Source organism: Nesoenas mayeri, assembly GCF_963082525.1.
Source record: "Nesoenas mayeri genome assembly, chromosome: 11".
NCBI classification, from domain to species: domain Eukaryota; kingdom Metazoa; phylum Chordata; class Aves; order Columbiformes; family Columbidae; genus Nesoenas; species Nesoenas mayeri.
Window position 1 is genome coordinate 124,190 of NC_137563.1, and position 27,828 is coordinate 152,017.

General features: G+C 41.7%; 1 protein-coding gene across 8 annotated transcripts; it reads left to right on the forward strand.

Annotated features, from left to right (window-relative positions):
- The first annotated feature begins 456 nt into the window (after positions 1-456).
- CCPG1 (cell cycle progression 1) lies at positions 457-27,820 on the forward strand. 8 transcript variants are annotated; one of them, XM_080350923.1, is made up of 12 exons: positions 527-580; positions 3,052-3,133; positions 4,555-4,677; positions 4,956-5,027; positions 8,270-8,384; positions 9,356-9,435; positions 9,624-9,831; positions 12,584-12,679; positions 15,371-15,625; positions 22,227-22,336; positions 23,398-24,797; positions 26,808-27,820. In XM_080350923.1, the coding sequence occupies exons 4-12, from the start codon at positions 4,968-4,970 to the stop codon at positions 26,986-26,988; spliced, it is 2,505 nt and encodes an 834-aa protein (XP_080207049.1). In that variant the 5' UTR covers positions 527-580; positions 3,052-3,133; positions 4,555-4,677; positions 4,956-4,967; the 3' UTR covers positions 26,989-27,820. The 8 variants fall into 8 exon arrangements, with proteins under 8 accessions (XP_080207045.1, XP_080207047.1, XP_080207048.1 ...); XM_080350924.1 differs by lacking the exon at positions 3,052-3,133 and having other exon boundaries at positions 490-580; XM_080350925.1 differs by lacking the exons at positions 527-580; positions 3,052-3,133 and adding an exon at positions 758-2,239.
- The last annotated feature ends 8 nt before the right edge of the window (positions 27,821-27,828 follow it).

Genomic DNA, 27,828 nt, shown 5'->3' on the forward strand with positions numbered 1-27,828 from the left:
GTGTTCTTTAGAGCACTTTTGGTTTGGTTTTGGGGTTTGTTTGTTCGTTTGTTTGTTTCCCTTAGTACAAGCGTTATTTGCATGTAACGGAGCGCGTCCCTTCAGACCCGGCTGCCCCGTTGCTTGCTTGTAAAAAGCTCCCTGCGCTGTCGGTGCCGCTGAGCTCCCACCCCGAGGGCCGAGCACCGCCACCGGGCGGCCCGCAGGCCCCCCCTGTGTCCTTCCCGCCCTCCTCCCCTCCCTCGGCGGTCCCGCCGTGTCCCAGCCCGACACGGCCGTACCGGCTCCGCCGTTCGGGGCTCCGCGGCCGCCAGGCCCGCGCGCAGAGCGCGGCGTTGCCAAGGCAGCGGGAGCGCCGGGGGCGGGGCGGGGCGGGCGCTCGCCGCGGTGCACCCTGGGCGCTGTAGTGGGCCGGGCGCGCCGGCCGGCGGGCCGCGCCGGGGCGCGGACTACGCTCGCCAGGATGCTGCGGGGCGCGCCCGCCGTGCGCAGGCGCGGCCCGGGCAGGCCGGTGTTGTTTTTGACGGCGTCACGGGCGGCCGCAGCCGGCGGCCTCTCGTCCGCGCGGGGCCGCGCTCAGGTAGGCGGCGAGACCGGCCTGCGGGGGGCTGCCGCCCTCAGGCCTGGCCTCGGTGCGCAGCCTCCCGGGCAGCGCGGGGCCGGGCGCGCGGAGGGCCCGCCCGCAGCGGCGCGAACCCGCGGGCGCTGGAGCCGGGGCGGCCCCGGTTGGCCGCAGGGCGCGAGTAGCCGGGGCGCTGCGGGGAGGGCGCGGTCTCGGGGCGGCTGAGCGGGCCCCGCGGGCGGCGCTCCCGCCGTGCCGGCCCGGCCGCGGGCGGTTGCCAGCTTCCTTCTCCTCACCGCCTCCGCCCGGGCTGGCGCAGAGTGTGCTGTGCCGGCTGTTTCTGTTGCCGGAGCTGTGGCCCGGGGCCGCTTTCTGCGGCAGGTGTGATGTGACACCTGCTGAGCACGGAGTGCCCGGCTTGGGAGAAGCTTGGGGCTTGGGGCTTTTAGAAGCCACATTTGGCTTGTGGAAATCAGAATAAGGAGACGGTCTTTATGGGTTGCTAAATATATTCATAACGAAGAATGGTACTTTGGGGAAGAAATTATACCACTTAGTAGAAATAATAAGCTTGCATGAAAACCCTGAAGTATGATACCACTGTAATGTGTTTTTGTTTCTGCTGTGTGGCAAAGAAGCTGCTGTAGAAGAGAACTGTGAGTTTTTACTTGGAATGACAGCACAACAAACTCTAAAGAACACCGATTCCCATGGTTGCCTTCTTCATCTTTGTCAATGCTTATTGAGGTTTTTGTAGGCTAGGAAATCCTCTTTTAAGATGGAAGAATGCATGGGTTTGTTTAGATTGGAATAGTTACTCTTTCTGAGACTCGTATTTATTCAGCTTCATGGTGGATAAATAGGATGTGGCATCTCCTATTTATTTTTATATAGATATATGGGATAACTTGGTATTATGTTATCAACAGTATATACAGCTGAAAACTTTTACACCTTGTGCTTCTGGTTTGCATTTTAGTAAGGTTAGGAAAGTAGTTCACATTTCTGATTCCTTGATCCCTTTCTCCTCCCAACAAAAATACAGACAGATTGAATTCTGAGTATGATCGATATTTATTTTGTCTAGATGGAAATGTAAAAGGAGATGTCACTGAGAGTGTAGGACATTTGTGGGCCTAGAATCAGCTTTGCAGTTTAAACTGGAATATGGAAGAAAGTGAACTGTACAATTGTTCTAGGAAATAGTGGCATTGAAGGTATTTAGTGAGAAGCCAAACAAGTGAAGCTGTGTGTGCGGGATGTGTTTTTCTTTTTTTCTATCTTCCCTTCTGGCTTGGCCTGACATACAGAAGATACAGAAGATGTGGAATACTCTGCTGTATCCTCCAGTTATCCCTGCTGTTGTTGAACTAGAACTCATCAGCATCATCTTAATTCATTAGGAAGCTGCAGGCTTCATGTCTTTTTAATTCCTGCCCAAAGCAACTTGACTGTGTCAGCCGTATCCAGCACGTCTCCTCAGCCTTCGTGTGTCTTTTGTCATTTGATGGCAGAGAATGTAAGCTGGGGAAGATTTTGTGAATAGGTCAGTTTAGCCACTGGGCTCAGATTAGTCTTCTGTGTTTCGGTTTACTGTAGGGACTTGATGGGCCTGCAGATTTAGTTATGACTCCGTGTGTTTAGCTGATGACTGAAGTGTGGAAATGCTGTCCCTAGGTATTTTTTTCTTAAAGCTTTTTTCTTTTAGAGCTAACTAATTATAACATACTTTACTTTTGATAACCGTTTCACACATGTGTGTATGCTGAATGTGCTTGTAAGAATATAGTCATCCTAGAGATGCCCTTCAGTCTGATGCCTATCTGTCTGTCTGCCTATCTATCTGTCAGTCTGTCATCTTTGATAAATTTAACATTTCTGCCTGTGAACCTTAATGATTTTGTAATTATTCTTTTCTATTCCATTCTTCTTGATATTAGAAGCTTTTCTGTTTTGAAGATTGGTCACCTGTATTCAGTTAAATATGCAGTATTAGTATAATATTCAGGTTGAATACAAGATAAGTAACTTCCAAATCAAGGCCATTTATCAAGGTCAGCAAGTCACAGAAAATAAAGATTGTTTGTCTGCTTGTTCCTCTGTTTGTTTTACTATTTTTTTTTTATTATGCTGGTACCTACATAGTTAGGTCCTGGAGCTTTCATCTGGGAAGACAGATGTTTAGCGCTCTCTGGAGCCTGAGGCCATGGCTGTGTATGCCGTAGGACTGGTTTTATGCGGTGCTCAGTCACCTGTCAGTCTGTGGTCTGGGCAGAGCAGGGACAGCACGGCACTCCTGTGGGGTTAGCCGGGGCTCATGCTGAAATGCTGAGCTGGCCAGAGGAAGACAGGCGCCACGGTGTCCAGCACAGTCTCTGCTGTTAAAACTTGCCCTTTCAAAATTTGTAAATGCACTTGTATCAACAGATTTCTTTTATTTTTCCCTGTTAAAGGGTTTGCATTATGTGACTTCATTGTTTTACATCTAGCACTGAGATGCACTAAAACTGGAATTGCCATGTCATGAAGCCACAGCCTGAATTTCTTCCACACTGGAGATCAGACTCACTAGTAAGGACGGGGCTGCCTGTACTATATTTGCCCCAAACTATATTTTTTATTGTTATGCAAAACGCTTGGGTTTTAATTACTATAAATTTTGGTACTCTTATGATTGCACCATTGACTGAACTGTAGAATAATTAAATGGGAATGTTTTTATGCTGAATAGAATTCTCGAAAGATAATTTCAGATGACCAGTGCAGTTCTTGCAACATATCCAGTGATGCTTCTGATAGGTGGCAAGTTCTGGTGCTGGTCGTTGCCTTCCTCTGGAAGGAATGCTGCTGCTGAACGCCTGGTCCCGTTAAAACAATTTGATGGCAGCAAGCAGATGTTATTGTCTCATGAGAACTCGGGAATGCAGTGTTGACCATTTGGGCATTAGTTGTTTTGATGATTGGAGAAGTACGATTTTAAAAAAAAGCACAATTTGAAAAAAACTAAGATGAATACAGTATGATTAAAAAAACCCAAACAAGCATAACAAAACCAGAATCATCAACAACAAAACAAAACCAACCCAACCCAACCACACACAGCCCTGATGTTCCCTAGCTGAGATCCCAGGAAAAACACCAATGAAGGAAGAAAAAGATCTAAAGGAAAGTTACAACCATATTCAAAGTAGGGCTTTATACTAGGTAGAAATCCTATTGCTCTGTAAGTCTGAAACCTAAGTCGATTGTTAGTGACTATTTTTGCTTAATAAACTGTAGTTGTGATTTTACAGAGGAACCCCAACTGTATTAGTTGAAGTTGATGAGGAAAAAGTGTTATATTAGCAAAACATGATAACTACCATAATGCAGAGATATCAGACAAATGTTTGATGTGGTTTTTAAGAAAGCTAAATGGAATTGCAAGTTTGATTGTTGTTGTTGTTGTTTTTTGTTCCAATTACTAGCCACAGTGGCATATTTAGGTGTTCTAATTCAATGTTTCTGTATATTTTGTGTGTTAACAAACTGGGAGTAAAGACAGGATTAATAATAGAGAGTAAATAAATTTAAGCGAATAGGTGCTTTTCTCTGTGTTCTTACCAGAAGTAATTAGTTGTGGGAGATAAAGTAGATGTCTGAAGTTATCAGAATTCTCTGCTTTTCTATAAAAAGATGAATGAATGGACAGCTTTATTGAACCATTATTTCTTTTGCTGTTTTAATACATTGAATGTATAACGTAGCACACAATTGGTTGGACATTGTTCTGGTTTGGGGAAGGTTGTTTGTTGGTGTTGGTTGGTTGGTTTTTTTGCTTTGTTTTGTGTCCGCCCCTCCCCCCCCCCCCCCCCCCCCCGATAAATGTACAGTAAATTTTATTTAACAGTTTTAGATATTTATATTTATTTTTAAGTCTTTCCATTAGTTAAGAACTTTAAAAAATAATCTGAATGTGTAACAATAATGAATGCTCTGTATTCCTGGTACAGGAGAGATAATAGACAGGCAGCGGCAGCCAGGCAGCTCTGCAAACAGCCGCAGAGTCCTCGGGCACTGCTGTGACAAGGAAAAGCTACGCTTCCGTTTTTTCATTCTGTTTCTGTACCCTCCAGGTACTCTCTCAGTTTTCTTCAGAATCAGCATTTTCCATAGTACTTGAAAGGAATGAAAGCAACATGAAACATTATTTTTTGCCCGTACTTGAAGACAGTTCCCACAGATCCTAGTTTGTGTCTTCTCTAAAAAAAAAGGTGTTTTTCTTGAATGAACTGTAGTTCCTGTGCATGTAACAATTCAGAAATTACTTTACCTACTGCAACATGACTTAACTGATGATGCTACAGAGAAATTTTAAATCTGACGTGTTAAAAGAACCTGCTTTTACTTGCAGCGTGCTTTGAAAATGTCTGAGAATTCCAGTGACAGTGATTCATCTTGTGGCTGGACTGTCATCAATCATGAGGTACGCAATCTCCAATTAATAAAATTCTTCTGTTTAAGACTGACCATATGCAGTAAAATATTATTTCAGCTTTGTAATTTTGTTTTATATTGGTCTTGCGTATCAACAGGGAATAGAGAAGAGAGACTTATAAGTAAGAAAACGTAAAACTGCTCTTTAAAAATGTGTATCCTTTACTATAGCTGGTACAGATTTTGTTGTTTAAAATAATTTTTTTCCAAAGGTTTTACTTTGGAGAATTGCTAGAATTTTAGTGAGGTGTTTTCCTGTGTGCCATCTTTCCCGAAAACGTTGACATTCTGTGTAGCTTGTGCATTGCTAATTTATTTCTCCTTTTCCTTCCATACCTCCTTCCACTATCCTTCCCCTGACAGCCCTCCCGCCGCCTCTGCGAGAAAAGTTTGTGAGTTTGGGAATCATGGCTCAAAATACTTGTTTCTTAAAACCTGTTCAACTGATGTGTGGTGATCCATCAGATTTGTGTTGCCTCAGTTGTGTTTCTGTCCATTTTTCAATCTCTGCTATAGCTTCCTTTCTTAGTCATACCTTTATTCGGAATGAAATGTTAGAATTCCCTCATTCTTTGTTCAAGTCTTGGAGTAAAACTCTTTGTAAAGTCACTATTATGTTTGTGTGCACTGGTTTAATTTGTGTGTTTGTTTCCCATCTTCTGATGTCTGACTAGTTGTATAAAGTGACTATGGCTTTATTAAAACAAAAGTAATTTTTAATTCCTAGTAGAATAAAGCTTGAGACAAAAGGTCTGTTGGGATGAAATGTGTTGTTGCCTAGGCGTTGTCTACAGGGTAGGCATTTGAATCTGATGTTGGTTTCTAAGTTTGCATTGTATAGATTAAATCAATACAATTAATGGAGTCTGGAGAGCAATAATTTTTATGCTAAGGTCAACACTTATATTTGATCAAGTGACGTGCTGTCTTGACTCCACTGACTATATTGATTGTAAAGGTGCCTTCAACAATTTGCTCGAGTGTAGACACTTGAAGTTAGGAAAGATTAATGCCGTATCTGATTTTCCGCTGGGGTAAACAATGCAGGCCTTAAGTTGCTCAGAAACTCTGCAGGGCCCTACCTGTTAGTGTGGGTCTCCACTGTACTTTTCTTCTTTAGCCCTCCGGATTTTTGTGTCACTTCAGATCTTGGTTGGTGTGTGAGTGTGGTGTGGTATGGTTTGGTTTCGTTTGTGTTTTTTAAGCATTTAGCACCTTCTGATAAAGTGAGTAGGTTGTTGAGCCAGAATCCTCAGAGCAATTGGGTTAACTGTTTTCTTGGAATGACACTCAGATATTGGCTGTCTTCATCTTCTTGTTTCCTGCCCCAAAACATTTTCAAGGAACAGGAAAAGAGGGAATAGTCACTGCAGATTATAATGCAAATCTAGGTAATTTGGAAAGCAAGCCGTTGCGCGTTGCAGGCGTTTGATTGTACTTAAGTTTTGAAAACTCAGTTCAGTTTCAAAAGCAAGACATATGGTTTGTGTCTTATAAATGTTGGGTCATCGTTTCATTTCTTTTGTTAGCAAGGCGATATTTAAGAGATCGTTGGAACTGTTGTCCTTGTTTTGTGTCGGATGGCACGTTAGGAATCCTGTCACCAAAAGAGGAGCAGGAGGCGCGCTCAGGCGGCCGAGCGGGGCCGAGCGGGGCCGAGCGGGGCCGAGCGGGGCCGAGCGGGGCCGAGCGGGGCCGGGCGGGGCCGAGCGGGGCCGAGCGGGGCGCGGCGCTGGGCCGGGCGGGCGGCCGCAGCGGGCCGTGTCCGCAGCCTGGCCGCCGGCTGTTCAGCTGACATTGTAATCTGCTTTAAGCTCCGTTCCTGATGTTTGCTTCGTTGGGGCAAAGTAAATTTTGGTTATTCGTTCTTCTTCACAACTTAAGAAACAAAAGTAATGGTTCTGTTACACCAGAGAGCAATTTTGTAAAATACGTAGATATTGTGTATATTGTATATATACAAATAATTTTCTTTCATGAGATTTCACTCAGATTTTAGTAAGTTACTTATAAGTGAATGGTGAATTTATGTGAAACATTTGTGATTCAAATTGTGATGCTTTTGTAGTCAAAATTAAGAAATACAAAGTATTTGCTAAATTGCCGAAGCAGTTAATTTTCAAAGCCTTTTAAAAAGGAACATAGCTTTGTAATGTGATTGCAGAATGTATCTTATGCAACTCTTTTTGAGGTATCTGATTTTCCTGAAGTAGTCTCTTCCTCAAAACAAAAACATACATGTTTGCCTGAGTCCTGAAACGAGCACCTAGGGAAACTGATCTGGAAGTATTACTACTACTGTAATTTCACACCTGCTGTTACAAAAATAACTATCTCTGTTTACAAAAACAGCACAAGTTATTTATGGATCAGCATGACTTAGTATTTTTCAATTATGTTTTGCATGTTTATAGTTTTCTAATAACCTTACTTGTGTTCCATCAGTTCTTTTAAACAAAAATCACCGTGTGAAGATCAAATATTTAGAGCTGTTAACCATGTTGCTTGCCTGCAGTGCCCTGCGCCCTCTGAGCATTGTTTGTCTTCAGTTCTGGTTCAGGCTGAGGTTGCTGCGGACTGGCAGCTGACCAAGAACTGAGGCTCCTTTCTGGATTAAACACAGAAATCCAATTTGGAGATGGGATAAATGTTTGTTTTCCTGGTGTCAGAGATGTACTATTAAAACAGCCATTCACATTTGCTGACAGGAATTGAGATGGAGTAGAATGATATGTATTTTTCCTGGTTCTGGTACTTGTTGGATTTCATGGTGGTGCTGCCCACGGTCCATTTTTTTTGGGGGGAGGCAGTGGTGTGTTTACATAAAACGTATGGACATATGCGCAAGAATTAGATCCCATACTCAAAACTCATTTGAAAATCTCTTTTGTTTCTTTAAATTGTGTTTAATAAATAGGTCTAATAAAGCTAATAGAAAATAATTATTTAAAATGCTTAGCATAGTTGTTAATTAAGGCCTCAATTGCCTTTTTCCTCCTCTGCCTTTTTTTGATCATGGTCATAAGTGGTACAGACTATCAGTTGTTTCCCTCTTCTCAATTACTTGGTATTTCTCTTGCTTATTTTTGCTTAAACTCTTCTTCAGTTTTAAGGGTTTTTATTATTCTCTTCTGTTTTTATTATTAATGTCCCGTTTCCTTTGTAACTCTTTTCCTTTACTGATGGAAACCCCAATAAGTGTGATGTTCATTTAAAACTCTTTAACTCCAGGGTTCTGACATAGAGACGGTGACTTCAGAAAATGGAAGCACAAATGATAACCATGAGTTTGTTTCAGAAGAATATGTTTCTTTGCAAGAAGAGGAGCAACCAATTGATTTGCAAGGTTAGATGTTAAAAGAGCAGCAGTTCCATAAAATAGGTGCCTGTAGCGTTTCCACAAAATTGGTATTTTTAATAGAGTGTGCACACTTTGTAGGCCTCTGTCAAAGTTCTTCCTTCATCAGTGTCATGGAAAATATTCAGTCATCAATTTTATGAAAGTATTTTTTCTTGAAATAGAGAAAATTAGTAGAATAGCTTTCATTTTGTCAATACTTTAGATGTGTTATAGAATAGTATGTACTGATGTTGCTGGAAAATAGTTTCTAGAAGTGGTCTTGATAAACTCTATTTTAAACATTATTTAATAATGACATAGACCAAATAAGAGTCATTTGGAAGGAGCCATCAATGCTCTTACACTTGTAAGGTGACATTGTGGCACTGTGTTAGCATTTCTTGAGTTGGAAATGTAAGTCTGGTGGGTGTTAATATAATGAAAATCCACTTATTTTAATTACTAAATTTAAGACTGAATTTGTTAATATTGGTATGAGAACACAGACTTGACAGGTTCAGTGTTTAGTTGACTAAATTTGAGCTTGGCTGTGTTTCCAAATTCGTAACTTCTCCTTGTAGAAAGAGGAGTAGATGCTCAAACTCCAATAACTAGCTGGAAAATATTTTAATTACCCCAGCATACAGGAGTACTGTGGTATCAGCTTACAGTGTAGTGTTGGTTTTTATCTAACTGTGGTTTTTATTTATAGGTTACTTGCCTTATGGTCAGTTTGTGCATTTGAATTTAAGTCTCCTCCATGACTGTATTACATAATGACAATTTGGATTCTGATGTTTGTTAGAGGGATATTGAAAATGAGATTGAGTATTTTTAGAAAACTTTCCCTAATTTGAGTAGATAATAAAAAGCTGTCACAATTATGCTTATATTAATATTAGGTGGGAGTGGGCATAATTTGTTGAGTTACTGGTTTTAGTGCCAATGTTTGTTTTTTGCTCTTTTTATTTATATAGCTCAGTGCAACACTGATGGAGAAATACCAGTGGTAGATAATACTCTTTCTGCTTTTGAGGAAACTCAGACAGTTCCAGAGGTAAATAACCTTATGTTATTCAGGTGCTTCTGTAAGCCCCATCTGACAATGCCAGGCAATGTTTTGAAGGCATCAAAATGAAGATACTGATTTTTCCTTTTCTTTAAAGCATTAAGAATTCTTACTATTTAAAAAATTACTAGATGTTACATGTATCTGAATAAATTTTACATTGTCCATTTCCCTAGGAAAAGAATGAAAACATCCCTGATGATGGATCCTGCATTGGAACTATTAGCGATGATTCTGACATAGTTACGCTTGAAGCTCCAAAACCAGAAGAAACTCAAAGTCAGGAGGAAGCTCCAGCTGATGGTGAAGAAGCTCCAAGTTCAGACGATTTTAACATGGGTTCCTCCTCTAGCAGTCAATACGCATTTTCCCATCTAGAAACTGGTAAGAGCAATAATTTACTAAGCAACTGTATGCAAAGATGTCACTGGGAAAAAAAAATCTTGGCTTAGGGAACCTTTCTTTGTGTGGAGAGGAGAAAAAATATTGGTCTTGTTGAGTATATGTCCAAATATTTGCAGTCTCTAGGACAACTCTAGTTGCCATAACTCCAAAACCTTGTCCAAATGTACTTCTGTAATCTTTTTATTTGAAAGCGTTCTCTTCTGTTAAGCGTTCACTATTTTTAAATAGAAAGTAAATTTCTAGAGTATTTTAGAGAATTAAAGTGACTTTTAGTTCATAGAATAATTGTAGGTTTTCTCTTGGCTTTTTTTTCACTTTTATAGAGTTGGCATAAATAACTAGCAACTGGGAGAGAACTGATTTTTGGGGCCATGAGGACTAATAGCAGAATGACTACAATAACTTTTTGCTTGCCTTCGTAGCTACGTAGAATATCACAGAATCACACAGAATCCCAGAATGTCAGGGGTTGGAAGGGCCCTGGAAAGCTCACCCAGTGCAATCCCCCCATGGAGCAGGAACACCCAGATGAGGTTACACAGGAAGGTGTCCAGGCGGGTTGGAATGTCTGCAGAGAAGGAGACTCCACAACCCCCTGGGCAGCCTGGGCCAGGCTCTGACACCCTCACCAGGAAGAAGTTTCTTCTCATATTTAAGTGGAACCTCCTGTGTTCCAGTTTGCACCCATTGCCCCTTGTCCTGTCCCTGGTTGTCACCAGCAGAGCCTGGCTCCATCCTCCTGACACTGCCCCTTTCCATATTGATCCCCAGGAATGAGTCCCCCCTCAATGTCCTCTTGTCCAGCTCCAGAGCCCCAGCTCCCTCAGCCTTTCCTCACACGGGAGATGCTCCACTCCCTGCAGCATCTTGGTGGCTGCGCTGGACTCTCTGCAGCAGTTCCCTGTCCTGCTGGAACTGAGGGGCCACAGCTGGACACAAGATTCCAGGTGTGGTCTCCCCAGGGCAGAGCAGAGGGGCAGGAGAACCTCTCTGACCCACTGACCACCCCCTTCTAACCCACCCCAGGTCCCATTGGCTTCCTGGCCACAAGGGCCCAAGTGCTGGCTCATGGTCACCCTGCTGTCCCCAGGACCCCCAGGTCCCTTTCCCCTGCACTGCTCTCTAATAGGTCATTCCCCAGCCTATACTGGCACCTGGGGTTGTTCCTGCCCAGATTCAAGACTCTGCACTTGCCCTTGTTCTATTTCATTACATTTTTCCCTGCCCAGCTCTCAGCCTGTCCAAGTCTCTGATGGCAGCACAGCTTCCAGTGTCACCACTGCTCCCAGCTCAGTGTCACCAGCAAACTTGCTGACAGTCACTCTGTTCCCTCGTCCAAATCGCTGATGAATATCTTGAATAATCCCGGCCCCAGCACTGCCCCTGGGGCACTGCACTGGATACGGGCCTCAGCTGGACTGTGCCCATTGACCACGACTCTCTGGCTTCTTCCCTTCAGGGCTTCCCAGTCCACCTCACTGCCCGCTCATCCAGACCGCACTCCCTCAGTTCAGCTGTGAGGATGTGTGTCAAATGCCTCACTCAAGTCAGGGTAGATCACGTCCCCCGCTCTGCTATCATCCATCCATCCATCCATCCGTCCATCCATCTTGTTGTGTCCTCATAAAAGTCAATGAGGTTGGTCAAGCACGACTTCCCCTTGGTGAAGCCATGCTGACTGCCCCTAATGACCCCCTTGTCCTTGATATGCCTTGAGATGGCACCAAGGACAAGCCGTTCCATCACTTTCCCAGGGACAGAGGTGAGGCTGACCGGTCTATAATTACCCGGGTCCTCCTTTCTGCCCTTTTTTGAACACTGCAGTGACATTTGCTTTCCTCCAATCCTCGGGCACCTCTCCCGTTTCCCAAGACTTGGCAAAGACGATGGAGAGCGGTCCAGCAATGACCTCAGCCAGCTCCCTCAGCACCCGCAGGTGCATCCCATCCGGACCCACGGATTTATGGATGTCCAGACTACTTAATTGCTCCCTAACCCAGTCTTCATCAGCCCAGGCAAACTCCCCCATTGTCCTGCCTTCCTCTGGGGCCTCAGCGGCGCGGGATCCCCAGGACAGCCCCCGGCAGAGCAGACAGAGACAAAGAAGCATTCGGTAACTCTGCCTTCTCTGCATCTTCTGTCACCAGGGCACCCACCTCGTTCATCTGTGGGCCGACATTGCCTCTGGTGTCAGTTTTATCTGCCACGTATTGGAAAAAGCTGCATTTAAGATACTCTCATTACTTGTCAGAAATGCAACTCATAGTATTCAGGAGGAAAGATATAAATACTTGGCTAATTAAAAACAAACAAAAAACCAACGAACTCAAACTAAAAGAAAAAATTTACTCTTGTATTACTCTTCTCTAGCTCTCTAGTCCTCCTTTTTCATTCTGTTTGGCTGCTTATTTGTAGTCTTTTCTGTTCTATTTATCCTCTATAACAGTTTTGTGTTACTGAGTTTTACCTTTCCAAGTAAGTTTATTACAAGGGCAAGATTTTTCTTAAAATACTGTTTTATCTTTATCTATTTATCATTAAATGTTCATGTTTCTGTATAGTATCCATTGGAATGAGAAAATTACACTTATGACCAGTGATGATTCATAAAAAAACTGTTGTCTTCTGGATGACTTGACTTAATTTTTAATTTAAAATTGAGTTTACTTTCTTTTAGGACTGAGTTCTAAAAATGTATTTTTTTTTCCTCCCATGGTTTTGTGCACAAAAGTCAGTTGGCTGGAGAAGTTGAGGAAGATTCCTGATTGTGTGAGGGGATGGGGAAATGAGGTGAAACAGCATGTGTCTCGCAGTCTTCCTTTCCAAGGTGGTGTGATTAAATTTGATCAGCTTGTGTAAAGCTGATTGCTTACAGTTTGCATGGAGTGCTGTTAAAATTATCAGTAGCAATTTGACTTAGTCTTATAGTAGTGATATTCCATACAGATGCTGAGAGCCCATCCTCACTGAAGAATTCAGCTAAACTGTCGGTGGTTTATTTGCTTTTTTGAAAAATGTTAAGCTTACATGTAAATTTGGAATGGGCATCAGTAACCTTTGTAATACATTTTAATATGTATGCTTGACCATTTAAATGAATGGTTCTTGTTGGATTCCAAATCTATGTGTGACTGGGAAAAATAATTTCTTCCTTCTATCTTAAGCTGATTTCAACATGGTCTTTATTGCTGTGTATGTGATTGACCAAGTAGTACAGAAAATGCCTGGAGTACTTTTGCATTTATTTTAAATGCCAAAGTTTTAGCAGTCAAAATTTTCATGCCACTTTTTGGCAATGGAAATCTTTGCCATCTACTTCTTGTTGAGTTCTCTGTTGGGTTGGAAAAGGATGAGCTTCAGATTTTCCTCATGTAGATACTAAAACGCTCTACAAGGATTTTCTGCCGCTTTTACTTGCAAACTAATTCCTGTTTAGGCTGTCTTCACCACACAAACAGAAATGTTTTAGTATTGCCTGGTGAATTAACTGAACTAGCAGAAGTGCTCAAATGCTGAAATAAATTGCGTCTAAGCTTGAGATGCGTTTGTGCAGAAATGTCAAAGAAAATGAAATTCTCAACTGATGTTGTTACTTCACCTGGGTTTCATTGTAGACCCGACACTTCAAAATCACAGCAGAAGCTAGAATTTCAGGCTGGTATTGTGCTCACACTTTGTTTCATTTATACTCCTTTTCGTCCTCTGAACGTTAGAGTACAGCTTTGTACTGAGTTTGCAGAGCAGCTGTAAGGCGATGTCATTCTTGCCTCAAAGTGTAATGCTGTTGACAACTTGCCAGCAAGTGCTTATGAATGCCTCTAAGTGCCTCACAGCTTGTTGATTTTGCTTTCCGATTGTCTGGTGGCTGTGTGGTGGTTGTTGGTTTTTGTTTGTGTTGTTGTTGGGTTTTGGGTTTAAGAATCTGCTAATCTGCATGTCAAGTAGCTGTTGAAGTGATGTGACCTTGTTGCAACATCTGCTTGGTCTGACCTGATGCTTGTCCACAGAGTCAGAAATCAGATATGTATCATGTATTCCAGATACTAACTGGTAATATTTTCTGGGGTTGATACAATCACTTCCATGCAGTTGGAATTTATTTTCAGGGAAGAATCTTAACTGGTAATGCCTTTAGCACTGCTTGGCATTCTTGTCTGTTCAGTGGTGTGTGCATGGCTTTGCTCAAACAAATGATTTTCAGCTCTGAAATTTTCAAGGACAGTACCCCCGTGTTTGTCTTTTTATATTTGAGTGATGATCTCTGATACGAGAATGAACAACCATATTTCTAGAAGGGGCGTTAGCATTGTGTAATTGCGGGCATCACATTTAGAACTGTCTGAGCAGGAGCACTTTGTCATGTGCTGGAGGCTTCATTGATCACGTTGCATCTATTTCAGGCATGTGAACACAGACATTTGAAAGCTGCTTTTTCACCCTGCTACTGCTTCCTCTTGATACTTGCCTTACACTTGAAAATGATGTATTCAAGCAAGGGAGATTAAATAATCATTACCTATATACTGGATTGTATAAGCTTATTTACAGTACATGCAGCAGGCGTTTGTACTGCTAATACAGCTCTGTTGTTATTTTCCCAGGTAGAATAAATGGCTTTTGGGCCATAGGAATATGAGCATACAAGTGGTATCATAAATACTATTTTACAAAAATGCTATAGAAGATATTTTTTTATGGTTAGAATTTGTTCTTATCAAGTCTTGGCTGATTCAATCTTCCAAACAACAGCCAGGTAACAGAAGCATTTTGGATTCAGAGTGTTAGAGAGAGACAAACACAGAAGCGCCCAAGTAGTTCTCTTCCTGTGCAGTAGTGGTTGAAAAGGGCTTTGTTGAAAGGTGGTATATGGCAGATATTAAAAGTGAACAAAATTACATATTTAAATAAATTTGCAATGCAAAAGTTTGTTTGGATATTTGTAATACCTACATTAATGGAACTTTAATGGAATTTTGTCTGCAGCTGCATGTAGATCACAGAATGAAGTTTTTTGAGATAATAGAACCATGTCTGTCTTTTAGGAGGCTTTCTTTAAGCAAGTCTTTCTCTTGCTTTATTGTTATTAATTAGTTCAGTCTCAATATATGTAAGAGAAGGAAAACTGAATTCTTAACCTATCTACTTCACATGTATTTGCAGAGGCAGTACATGTAGGTGCTTTAAGAGGCAGGATTGTCTGAAAGAAACACTTTCTAATGAGTGAGTGATAAGGTATAGGCAAGAGCCATATGGGTTTTTTTTTGCCGATTTGTTGATTCTCTATCTTTTCCTTTTAAAAAAAAAAAAAAAAAAGGAATTTTTCACTTTGTAGAGCAAGCATTCCTTGCGTAATATCCAGCATTACCGATCACATTGAGGATTTTTATTTTGCTTTGCTAATGTTCTGTAAGATAACTGCCAAATACATTTTGCATAAACATGATGGATTTGGGTACCCAAATTGATGTTCTAAAGCACCAATTAATGCATTTTGAAGACTGCTGTTGTTGTCTTTCAGTTTTTCCGTCTCAGGCTAGCAATGATGAATCAAGCAGTGATGAAACTGGCAACCAGTCCAGCCCCACAGTGCGAAAACGTCGGGCTAGGAAGAGGCTGGTCTCCAGCTCCGCGGCTGAGGGTGCGTCACCTGCAGAACCCCAGTCTGAACCTCGCGAAGAAGAGCAGCACAGGCGCCAGTTCGGCAGTGGCCTTAACAGATGCATCATCCTGGCTTTGGTAGTTGCAATCAGCATGGGCTTTGGACACTTCTATGGTGAGTTCATAGAAAATAAAATGCACAAAATCAAGATCTTGCATAACAAATACCGTTTTATTGTGACTCTTGATTGTTTTTTTTTTTTCTTGTTCTCTGCTAACAATCTAAACCTAAAAATGCGAAAAAGCAACTGCTAATATATGGATAACATAGGCCCTTCGGTGCTGAAATTGTATTTAATATACGCCACTTTAAAATTAAAGTAAATAAAAAGAAATTAATTTTCTGTTGCCCTTCCAGATAGAAATTTCTTGTTGTTCTCATAATGCAGTGTGTACCCTTCATTTTGCACATCTTTTCTTTTGAAATAAGTTTGTGGTAGTGTTTAGCATTCCTGACAGCCTTCACAGAGCGATTTCAGGCTTTTGTCTCATATGTGCTTATCTGGTAAATGTAAGAGCAAGGCATGTTTTTTACAGGAGTTCATAGTATCAATATTTTTCTTTCTCCAGTGGAGAAAAATACGCTGTAGTTGTCCGTGCAGTTCCAGAGTGGTTTAGGGAATCCAGGACAGCAGCAATTTTTCTGTGTTCAGTGTGTTCCCTGAAGTTAAGCATTACACAGATTACAGAATCATAGAATCACAGAATAGACTGGGTTGGAAAAGCCCTCAGAGATCATCCAGTCCAACCCTTGGTCCAACTCCAGCCCATTGACTAGATCACGGCACTAAGTGCCATGGCCAATCTCAGTTTAAAAGCCTCCAGGGCCGGTGAGTCCAGCACCTCCCTGGGCAGCCATTCCAATGCCTGACCACTCTCTGCACAGAATTGCTTTCTAATCTCCAGCCTCAGTTTCCCCTGGCAGAGTTGCAGCCCATGGCCCCTTGTCCTATTGCTGATGCCTGGGAGAAGAGCCCAATCCCCACCTGGCTAGAACTGCCCTTCAGGTAGTTCTGGAGAGTGCTGAGCTCAGCTCTGATCCTCCTCTTCTCCAGACTAAACAAGCCCAGCTCCCTCAGCCTCTCCCCATAGGTCTTATGTTCAAGTCCCTTCCCCAGTCTTGTTGCTCTTCTCTGGACCCTCCAGCACTTCAATCTCTTTCCTGACTGGAGGGCCCAGCACTGAACACAATACTCCAGGTGTGGCCTCCCCAGTACAGAGCACAGGGGAAGGGTCACTGCCCTTGTCCTGCTGACCACGCTGGTTTGGATACAGGACAGGACACCATTGGCCTTCTTGGCCGCCTGGGCACACTGTTGGCTCATGTGGAGCTTCCTGTCCATTAGTCCCCCAGGTCCCTTTCTGCCTGACTGCTCTGCAGCCACTCTGTCCCAGCCTGGAGTGCTGCAGGGGGTTGTTGTGGCCAAAGGGCAGGACCCAGCACTTGGCCTTGGTGAACTGCAGCCCATTGGAATTGGCCCATTTTTCCAGTCTCTCCAGATCCCTCTGCAGAGCCCTCCTGCCTTCCAGCAGGTCCACACTCCCTCCCAACTTGGTGTCAGCAGCAAATTTGCTGATGATGGTCTCAGTCCCCTCATCTAAATCATCAATAAAGATGTTCAACAGGACTGGCCCCAACACTGACCCCTGGGGACACCACTAATGACTGGCCGCCAGCTGGATGCGGCCCCATTCACCAGCACTCTCTGGGCCCGGCCCTCCAGCCAGTTCTTAACCCAGCAGAGTGCGCTTGTCCAAGCCGTGGGCCACCAGCTTTTGCTCGAGTATATTATGGGAGACAGTGTCAAAGGTCTTGCTGAAGTCCAGATAGACCACATCCACGGCTTTCCCCTCCTCCACCAGGTGGGTCACCTGATCATCAAAGGAGATCAGGTTGTTCAGACAGGACCTGCCCCTCCTAAGCCCATGCTGGCTGGGGCTGGTCCCTTGTCCATCCTGAACGTGCTGTGTGATTCCATTCAGGATGATCTGCTCCACAACCCTGCCAGGCACCGAGGTCAGGCTGACAGGCCTGGAGCTGCCAGGGTCAGCTTTGCAGCCCTTTTTGTGGACTGGGGTAACATTTGCCAATTTCCAATCGTATGGCACATCCCCAGTGAGCCAGGACTGTTGGAAGATGATGGAGAGCGGCTTGGCGAGCTCTTCTGCCAGCTCCCTCATCACCCCAGGATGGATCCCGGCTGGTCCCAATGACTTGTGAGGATCCAGGTGGCTCAGTAAGTCACCAACAGTTTCCTCCTGGAATACAAGGGGGCTGTTTGGCTTCCTGTCTCTGTCAACCACCTCCAGAGGCCACTTGTCCTGAGGGCCGCCTGTCTTACTGGTAAAAACTGAGGCGAAGTAGGTATTAAGTACCTCAGCTTTCTCCTCATCTTTGTTAACTGTATTTCCCTCAAAGTCCAACAGAGAATGGAGGTTTTCCTTGCCCCTCCTTTTATTATTAAAGTATTTAAAGAAGGACTTTTTATTATCCCTAACAGAATTAGCCAAATTAACTTCAAATTGCACTTTTGTTTCCCTGATTTTTTTCTGCATGATCTAGCCATTTTCATAAGTTCTTCATAAGTAGCCAGCCCTTTTTTCCACAGTCACTGAACTCTTTTTATTTCTGATTTCATTCAGAATCTCCCTGTTTAGCCGAGCCGGTTGTCCTCCCCGCCGGCAGCCTTTCGGCGCACTGGTATAGCCCGGTCCTGTGCTCTCAAACCTCCTGCTTGAAGCGTGTCCGACCCTCCTGGGCCCCTTGTTTTTAAGCATTGTTTCCCAGGGTATGCTCTGAACTAGGCTTCTGAATAGGCAAAAATCTGCCCTGCGGAAGTGCAGTGTAGAGGTTTTACTAATGGCTCTCCTTGCTTCTCTGAGTATTGAAAATTCTAATATTTCATGGTCGCTGTGCCCCAGGCGGCCTCCAGCCACTACATCTCCCGCCAGCCCTTCTCTGTTTGTGAACAGTATGTCTAGCGGGGTCTTGCCCCTGGTGGGCTCATTTACCAGCTGATGAAGGAAATTGTCCTCTGTACATTCTAGGAAATTCCTAGACTGCCTCTTCTGTGCAATAGTGAGCTCCCAGCAGATATCCGGCAGGTTAAAGTCACCCACAAGAACAAGGGCCGTCGATTTTGAGACATCTGCCAGCTGCTTGTAGAATAATTCATCTCCATCGTCCTGGTTGGGTGGTCTATAACAGACACCCACGAGGATGTCAGCCTTGTTGAACTTCCCTCTGATTCTGGTCCACAGGCACTCAACCTTGTCACTGCTGACCTCAAGTTTAACAGAGTCAAGAGACTCTCTAACATATAAAGCCACCCCTGCACCTCTCCTACCCTGCCTGTCTTTTCTGAAGAGCTTGTAGCCACACATAGCAGCACTCCAGTCATGAGAGTCATCCCACCATGTTTCTGTGATGGCAGCTGTGTCATAGCTGTCCTGCTGCACGATGGCTTCCAGCTTCTCTTGTTTGTTGCCCATACTGCGTGCATTAGTGCACTTCAACTGGGCTGCTGATTTCACTCTTAATTCAGGCTTTCCATCCTTAGGCTGATCTTTGGAGAGCCCAGTTTCAATCCCTTCTGCCTTCAAACCTAGTTTAAAGCCCTCCTGATCAGCCCCGCCAACTTATGGGCTATAGTCCATTTGCTCTTCCTAGAAGATGAAGCCCATCTGATTTGAGGAGACCAGGTACCGTGAGGTTTGCCCCATGGTCAAAAAAAACAAAACGTTGACGGTGACACCAATCCTCTGGCCACCTGTTGATGAGATGGGCTTTTCTACTCCTCTACATGTTACTACATTTAGCATTACCTCCTGTACATGTTACTACGTTTAACTAAACAGCAGAACTCATTGCAGATCTAAATCTATGTTGTGCAGTCCTGATCTTCTACGATACATGTATTCCAATAAAAATGATAGAGGGCATTTATTTTTAATAGTAATTTTTCCTGAGTAGTTTTGGTTTCATATGAAAATGTGCCTTCATAAGAAGACTTATGATTCCATTTGAGACTGGGAATATGATTCAAGTTGGATTTGGTTTTGACTAATTTTTAGGGTTCTAAATTTTGACATCTGTTTTGAGATTTATACTAATCTTCACTCCACTCTGATTGTTGTTGTTGTTGTTGTTCTTAGGTAAACCTGAAGGTAAGAGTCACGAGTGATGTACTGTGGATGTTGTGCTTGCATTCAGATTTTCTTTTTAAATAGTGAGTGTGGATGTGTACAAACACATCCATATATGTGTGCATACTTACATGAAAAAAAAAAATCAGGTCTTAAGAATTACTCGTGTATGCAGGATTATAGGAATAACTAATCCAGTCATTTATTTAGCAGCTACCGCTAGTAGTAGCTGTATAAAACCTAACTGACGGGTGTTGGCGTGCTAGGAGCAGTGGGGAGCACAACAGCTAGACCGATGTTTGATAGTGCTTTGTGGTGGTAACTTGAGGTTTCACTTCTGTTAATCGTTTTATGGTGTTTAAATTGGGGTTAACAGTAAATACTATCCTTTTAAAGGACTTTGAGATCTATGGATGAGAAACAGCTTTTGGAAATGTACTCAGGGTCATATCTTTATTAATGAATGCACTTTGATTTGTTCATCCATTGAATCTGTACTTCTAAATAAAAACTGTCATCGCTGGCAGTGCTGACAGCATTCTCAGCAGCAAGAAGGCAGCTTGGCGGGGCTTTAGTTTCTGCCTCTTCAAGTGAAAGATCTTCATGGTTATGTGGTAACTAATCTTTCTACCACTAGAAAGGAAATCAAATCCTGCTTTCCATCTTCCTGCGTGTTTTTGTTCTATTTTTCAAAAGACCCACAAACCTGCAAAGAGAAATCCATCTTCCTAGAGGACTGCTTAGCATTTTTGTGATTCGGCTTGGAATGAACGTTTTCCACAGCAGTCTTTCAGTGCTAGACCAATTGCCATGTAAGACGATTGACAAGGGTTACTTTTTCTGAAATTACTGGTTTTGGGGGGCAGTGGTGTGTCAGTATCAGGACAGTGGTTTCCCTTTAGACAGAGCTCTAGGACCCCTCTGAGACTTCTAAGGATGTAGGAAGCAACTAGGACTAGGTTTAAATCAATAACTGTTTCCTAATCAGTATTACAAGGAGTTGCCTGGCTCTGTGATGTTCTAGGACAGAGGTGTGGAGGAGGGCAGCTGGAGAGCTCAAGTTAGGAAGCGCCCCGGCCAGAAGAGTCTCCTTACGGGCATTCAGAGATGTATTGTTGTTCTGTAACCAGAATCTGCAAAAGGAAACATTGCTGCCGTGCTAGGGATTTGGGTAGATTACTTAAAGAATCTGAAGGATAATGTGACTTAGAGTGCCAGCTGGAAACACAAACCAGTTACCTCATTATGTGCATTTTGAGTGTCTTTGCTACATTTTCTGTGCTGCCAAATGTGATTTTTGCTTACTGTATCTAAATTATGATTCTTGATAAGGAGAGAAAACAGAGTTTGTGTTTTTTTCTATAATCCAGGTTCCTCTCCACATGACCCCTTTACACAAAATTACGAATTTTCAGAAGCAGTCGTTAAATTCTTAGGACTTCAAAAGTACCTATAAAACACAAAAATGAAAAAGAAGTTTACTGTCAGAGTACTTAAATTCACTTATGCAAGGATCTTTGCTTCCAATAAGTATTTATTAGGACTCTGCAAACTTAAAATAATTGGTGTAAAAATGTTGCTTTCCTGTAGCTGAATTGAACTATTGAGGTTCAACTTGGTTTAATAGAGCATTGTCTGTGTTTAAGTACATACTTGAGAGAACATCAGACAGAAACTGAGAGCACAAAAAATTCTTCAGTATAATAGTAGTTACAGAATTTCTTACGTTTAATAATGCAGCCCCCTTTAAATACAGAAATAGAATTCTGCATATGCTGCATTGGTATTGAAAGAAATATATAAAACCTGTTGCCATCTGCTGTCGGCTCAATTCAAGAGAATCTCGAAGAAATGAAAACTCGGTCGGTGTTCGTATTCACAGATGTGTACCGGTAGGGAAGTACCAGCAAAGCAGTTTTACCTGATGGAAAGAATCAGTGGCTAGTACAACGAAGGTATTTTTTTCAGAAAAATAGTGTGTCTCAGCCCTTATTTGACGGCTGAAAGACAGGAGATGAGCTTACCCTTCAGCCTTCGCTCGTGGGTACGACTGGCCAGATAGGGCCTGCAAATAGTTGCTGGTTTGTGAGCAGTGTGTAACGATTGTGTTTGGGCATTGAAGTTTAAATACTGCGTGAAGATGCTCTTATTCATGTAACTTTACTTAGAAGTAAAACTTGCAGTTCTGGAGTGGATAATGCACGGACTAATGGTCTCTCTTTTATCCTGGTCTTGTGTGTTACTAAAAAACAACCACCAAAAAATCACATTCTGTCCTGCATAACTTCTGTTGGTTTGTGTCTAACTGATTTCTGTGTACTGTTCCAAAATTCTTCATTTGTTATCATCAAAGAAAAGCAAACTTTTGGCTCTGTTTGAGAAATTATTTATCATTAGAAGAAACAGAATCAGTGTGCAACAATCTGGTTTTATAATCTCTGTTTTGTTGCAGCTAAACAGTTACTAATTGCGGGGTAAGCATGCTTTTTGAAAATGAAGTTGTCTGTTTGTCTGTTCCTCTAACTACTAATTTAAGTCAGACTATCAAAAGAAAGTTTTTATCTTTGTAGGTACAATACAGATCCAGAAACGTCAGCAGCTGGTGACAAAGACACGTGAATTAAAGGATATGAAAGATGACCTTTACCAGTGCCAACAAGGGCCAGGAGATAAAGTGGGGGTATGTACAAGTTGAGCTGGAAGTCACTGGGTTATTCTGTCATTATGTGTGTAATTTACACAAACTGAAATTCAATTATCACACAAATCCATTACATTTTTTCCGTAGTAAGTTCTTTCTGAAAATGTATTTTTTTAATGTCCCCTGAATTCGTGACAAAGATTTGGTATTTTGATCTAATTTGTTATTGGAATGTGTTTAAATAAAATGTTATTAATGTATGTAGTCTAGGAGTTATCCGGACACAGAGACTGTGTCTTTCCTTGTGACATCAGTTGCCATTAGTGAAGACAGCTGAAGTGGAACACGCTGGTAAAAGCCTACTAGAGGTTAAACCTACAGGTTTTGTGGATTTGCTTTCTAAATTGGCAATGTTTATTAGTTTATTTCAATACTTAACCTGTGCTTTTAGTTTTGTACTGTTAGAGCATTCAGAGAGAAGATTAGGGAGTGCTTTGTGTGGGCCTGTCTTTTTTTTTTCCTTTCATGTTGCTGATAGCATTTATATATAATTCTGTATGTTTAGATCTAGAGTTTGTCAAGGACGCCAAGAGAGTGGGGAGATCCTTTTGAGTTAGGATATAGTTACATGAATGTGCATTTTCAGCAGCAAATTTGGTTCAAATCAGTTCCTGAATTTCTGCCTCAACTGTTGAATGCCCTTGCTTCTGCTCTTGTATTTTGTTTTGTAATCTCTAAACCCAGTTTCCTGAACATAAATCAATGGCAAAGGCACTCATTTTTGTTTATTTTTAAGGTGGATCAGTTAATGTTCCCAGTTTGCCATCCTTCAGTTAGTTAAACCAGTAGAGGCGAGGGGTGAGGGCCTGTGGTCGGAAGGGGGAGTCTCTCACGTGGTCGTTGTTGCCGAGAAAGTGTTTGTGTGTGTGTATCTGAGATAAACAGCCTGGCTCTATTTTTGCATCTTGCTGCGACATCTGTGTCACTGCATCCAAAACGATAAGTAACCTCAGTCTGGGCTACCTTGGTCTTTCATCTTTCTAGCTTAAATGGCAACAATTCTAATTGTAGTATTTTTGTTTTCCTATTGTTTGTATTAGTCACTCAAAGGAGATCTTGCCACATGTTTGACCTCTACTGAGGTGGAGAAGAAATCCTTTGAATCTCAAAAGAAGAGTCTTGCTGCAGAAAATCAGCACTTAAGAGAATCTCTAGAGAAGGAAGAAAAAGCTTTGGCCTCACTTCAGGAAGAATTAAGGAAGCTAAGACAACAAATTAGAAACTTAGAAGATAAAGGTACCAGCACTGAGTCTATTGTAATGGAAAATCAGAAACTAAGGGAACATTTGGAAGAGGAAAAGCAAAGAAACCACAACTTTCTTAGGCAGAAGGAAACACTCTTTGCAGAAGCACAGATGTTAAGGAGAGAACTGGACAAAGAACGTCATGTTACAGAAGCTCTAAAAAAAGAACTGGAACAGTTAAGTTCTCGTCAAACACCCGACAATGCTGACGATGATGCGTTAAGAGAAAATCAAGAAATAGAAACTCTGCGAGGAAGACTCGCAGAACTAGAAAAAAAGCTGAACTTTGAGCAACAACGTTCTGACTTATGGGAGAAGCTGTATGTTGAAGTGAAAGACCAAACTGAAAAACAAGAAATGAATGAAAAGGGACAAAGGAAACGTGCTAAAGGGCAAAGTAAGACTAAAAAGAAATCAAAGGAATCATTTTTTGGTTCTGTTAAAGAAACTTTCGATGCTATGAAAAATTCCACAAAAGAGTTTGTAAGACACCATAAAGAAAAGATTAAGCAGGCTAAAGAAGCAGTGAAAGAAAACCTGAAGAAATTCTCAGATTCTGTAAAGTCTACATTCAGACACTTCAAGGATACCACAAAGAACATCTTTGATGAAAAGAAGAAGTCAAATGATAAAAGACATGAGGCAAGCAAGAAAGCTCGAACTTTTTACCGAGAACATAACTCCTATGAGAATCTGAAGCACATGCAGGACAGGGGAGCTAGCATGCCAAGAGAGCTCAAAGATGGGAGAAAACATCAGTATACAACATTTGAGAAAGATACAGATTCACAGAAGTGTCTCCATGATCCTTTGTGTAATAGAAGACATCAGTTTGTCCTAAAGGGCTGCTCTGGTATTTTTGAATGTGCTCATCAAGAATTCATTAGTCTCTTCAACAGTGCATCGGATCCTATCAGGGTGGATGAATTTCATCGGCTAATGAAAAAGTATTTGCAACAAGTTGTACATGACTTTCATCACTGGAGAGAACTAGAAAACTTCATCAATAAGTTTTTTCATAATGGGGTATTTATACATGACCAGATGCTGTTCACTGATTTTGTTAATGATGTCAAGGACTACCTGGAAGATATGAAGGAATACCAAAATAATAACGAAAAGGTTTTCAAGGATTTGGACAAATACATCTACAGATACTACTTTCATTATGATAATTTACCCCAATATGGACCCAGGTTTGTTTCTATGTTTCCTGAACTTGTTAACAAAATGAAGTAGTCTTTGTAAAGGCAACTAGTGACCTTGTTCTAATAGGGTGTATGTATATGTGTATATACGTATGTGCACGCTAAAATATTTTTTGAAGGACTCAATGGCAGTACTAGCTTGTGTTACATAAAGTGGATCTGTAGGTCCTTCTATATAAATTGGGGGGGCATTAGTTTGGGAGGCACTACAGTTCCACTGTACAGAGCACAACCTAATATTTCTACTGAGTTCTTTAGAAAACTGTGTAACTGCAAGTAGGATTAGATGGAGCAGCTACGATTGCCTGCCTGCTGGAGTGAATAACTAGCTCAGAAGCAGCATTAACTAGGACTTCCTTGTTGTCCTTCCCTGAATGAGGTTTTTGGATATATTTGAGCAGTCTCAAAGTCCTGTTCCGGTAGGTATTCCTGATGGCTTTTCAGGAATTCCACTGCTCTCTTGTAGCTTAGTGTAAAACCGAGTTAGACTGTATGCCCGGAGCAGTGCTGCTCAAGCGGCAGATCCTGACCCTCACTACGTTTTACTCAGACTTGCTCAAAAAGGTTCTTGGCATGAATTGTTTTCTCTGTTACTTTCCAGTATTCTCGGGGCTTCTGCAGAGCAGGTGTGGTACGCTAGATGCGATCGTGGAGCTAGATTGGGTGGACTGTTTCTACTGCATAGGCTTTGGTGAAAGAAAATTAAGCAAGCAGCCTTAAGAAATTGTGTGTAACTTGCTCTTTCTGGAACATTTATGTATTAATATATATTATTAATATTATATATATTAACATGTATATATTTTAAGTATATATATATATTTACAAATATATATATATTTTAAGTATATATATATATATTTATAAAAATATATATATTTTTTGTGGCTTTTAGTATCATTGCTATTACAAAATTGGCTATATTTATAATACACGAGATGTTGGCCTTGTAGCCATAATAGCCATAGTAGCCGTAATAGAACTTTTCCCTGTGCTGGTGTTCAGTGCAAAGCACATTTAGTATTTCAATCAAGGTGCAGTTCTTCAGACAGGTTTCTCTTTTGGCCTTGTATTATTTATTATTTCATGTGTTTCACTGCAGCAGTAAGTCTGAACACTTAACTAATTTGAGGTTATTAAATATTATGTGAGGTAGTACTTTCTCTAATTAAAAGTTGAACCGTAAGGATGACATTCCTATCAACTACTAAGTGACCTTTTTAATGTGTAGTTTTGGCAAACACATGACATTTATTTTTTTATTTATAGTCCAGGTACTTCTTACTAATTTGTTACTAAAATGAACTTTAATTTTTAATTAAATATTTAATTTTGAGTACTTTAATTCAGTTTGCAGAAAAACAGAATTTAAAATTCATTTATTGATAGTATTCTACAGGAGTTTGTATGATACTGAGGATGAAAATAACCTTAACCTAGCAGGCTAGAGCTGCTAGTCATATGAGAACAGCATGTAGTATAATGGGATGGCATCCAAGACTGCAGCAGGTGAGCAGGTGTTTTGTCAGTGCCCCCTCACTGTATAAAGTGCCTGCTGTACGTGACAGCCTCTGAATTGCCCACGTTCACACAAAGCATGCTTTCCTAAGGGCCCGTAGTTTTCATTATTTTTATACAGCAGAATGTAATAGAGTAACCGAAAAATAGACTGAGTGCACTCGAGCACCACAGCAGGGATAATCAAACGGCTGCTTCGCTGGCTTTATTCTAAAATGGACTTTGGGCACCCAGCTGCAGAGCAGTGTTGTTTTTATAAAGCATTTATTTCAGACACACCAGCTTATTGATGACTTAAACAAACCAACCTGACCCCTACTTTGCTTACAAGAGAAAGGACCACGTCATAGAACTATCTGCTTTTTCTTTTCAGTCACCCTCAGGATGTTAAAAGCTGTTGACAATGTAACTGTGTTTCAAAATGCTTTTAGAGATATGCTTTCATAAGAATAGTAATAAGCTTTTGTTTACTCCTTGCAGTCGACCTAAAAGGCCTTCTTTTACACAAACTGAAAATTCCAGACATGAAAAACAAGCTCAGAAGTACCACCACCGTAATAAAAGAGAAGGTAAATGGCACAAACATGGTCGCACTAATGGAAGACACATGGCAAACCTTGAAATAGAATTGGGGCAATTACCCTTTGATCCAAAATATTGAGTAATTTATGGTAAAAATAAGATTAGAATCAATAATTTACATCGTCTCTGGAAACTAATTGTTTTTCAACAAAGCAGCAAGATGCAAGTTTTTTCTTTAATTTGATTTTTACACGTTTTTGTTAAAAGGCAGAAGTCAAGCTCTCTAATTTGCGTATTCTGTGCTGTTGCTTTAACTGTTCTTTGGAGGTGACAATAGTTGGGGTGGCAGCAATATTGTTCCAGAAACTAGACATGCAATGACTTGTGTATGAAAAATATGCTTAATTGCATTCCATTAGTGTAGTTCAAGCTTGAGTCATGCATAACGTACCAACAATTAACTGCAATGTTTGATATACTAACTTCATCTCATCCTTCAAAAAACAGGACTACATTTTGGTAATGTATTTGTCAGTGTTTTGTAATCTTCCACTTGCTTCTTGTCTTTATGGGGGTGGGGGAGAGGTAAAGAGCCTGTTGAATTGTGAAGAATTCGCTGTGCTGCATTCTAATCAGCTTGCTAATTTAAGCACTTGAAATGTCTTGCATTTCTGCATATTGTAGAGGAAAAATAAAGAGACATTGTGCATAAAAGTCTTTATTTATAAAACAAACCTAGCCTAGCTGTACAGTTCTATAAAAATGGTCCGGTCTTGTCTAATTTCTTATTGTTTAAGTAGCCACATGGTAACTTTGGTCTTACTGCTGCTTTCCAGTGCTGTAAGGTAGGTCAGTACCCCCACCCTGCCATACTGCTACTGAAGTTGCCTACAGAAAGAGGTTTAGGTGCTTCCAGCCAGCCAGTGGCTGCCTAATCAGCCTTCCCCATTCGACTTACCCGGTTTCAGACTCACTACTC

Bases quoted from the DNA above. Each gene is read 5' to 3' on its own strand.
- CCPG1 (XM_080350919.1), top strand. From the start codon at position 464: ATGCTGCGGGGCGCGCCCGCCGTGCGCAGGCGCGGCCCGGGCAGGCCG. The intron at 8,385-9,355 runs GTTAGATGTTAA...TTATTTATATAG, and splicing joins GCAACCAATTGATTTGCAAG to CTCAGTGCAACACTGATGGA. The intron at 22,337-23,397 runs GTATGTACAAGT...TGTTTGTATTAG, and splicing joins GGCCAGGAGATAAAGTGGGG to TCACTCAAAGGAGATCTTGC.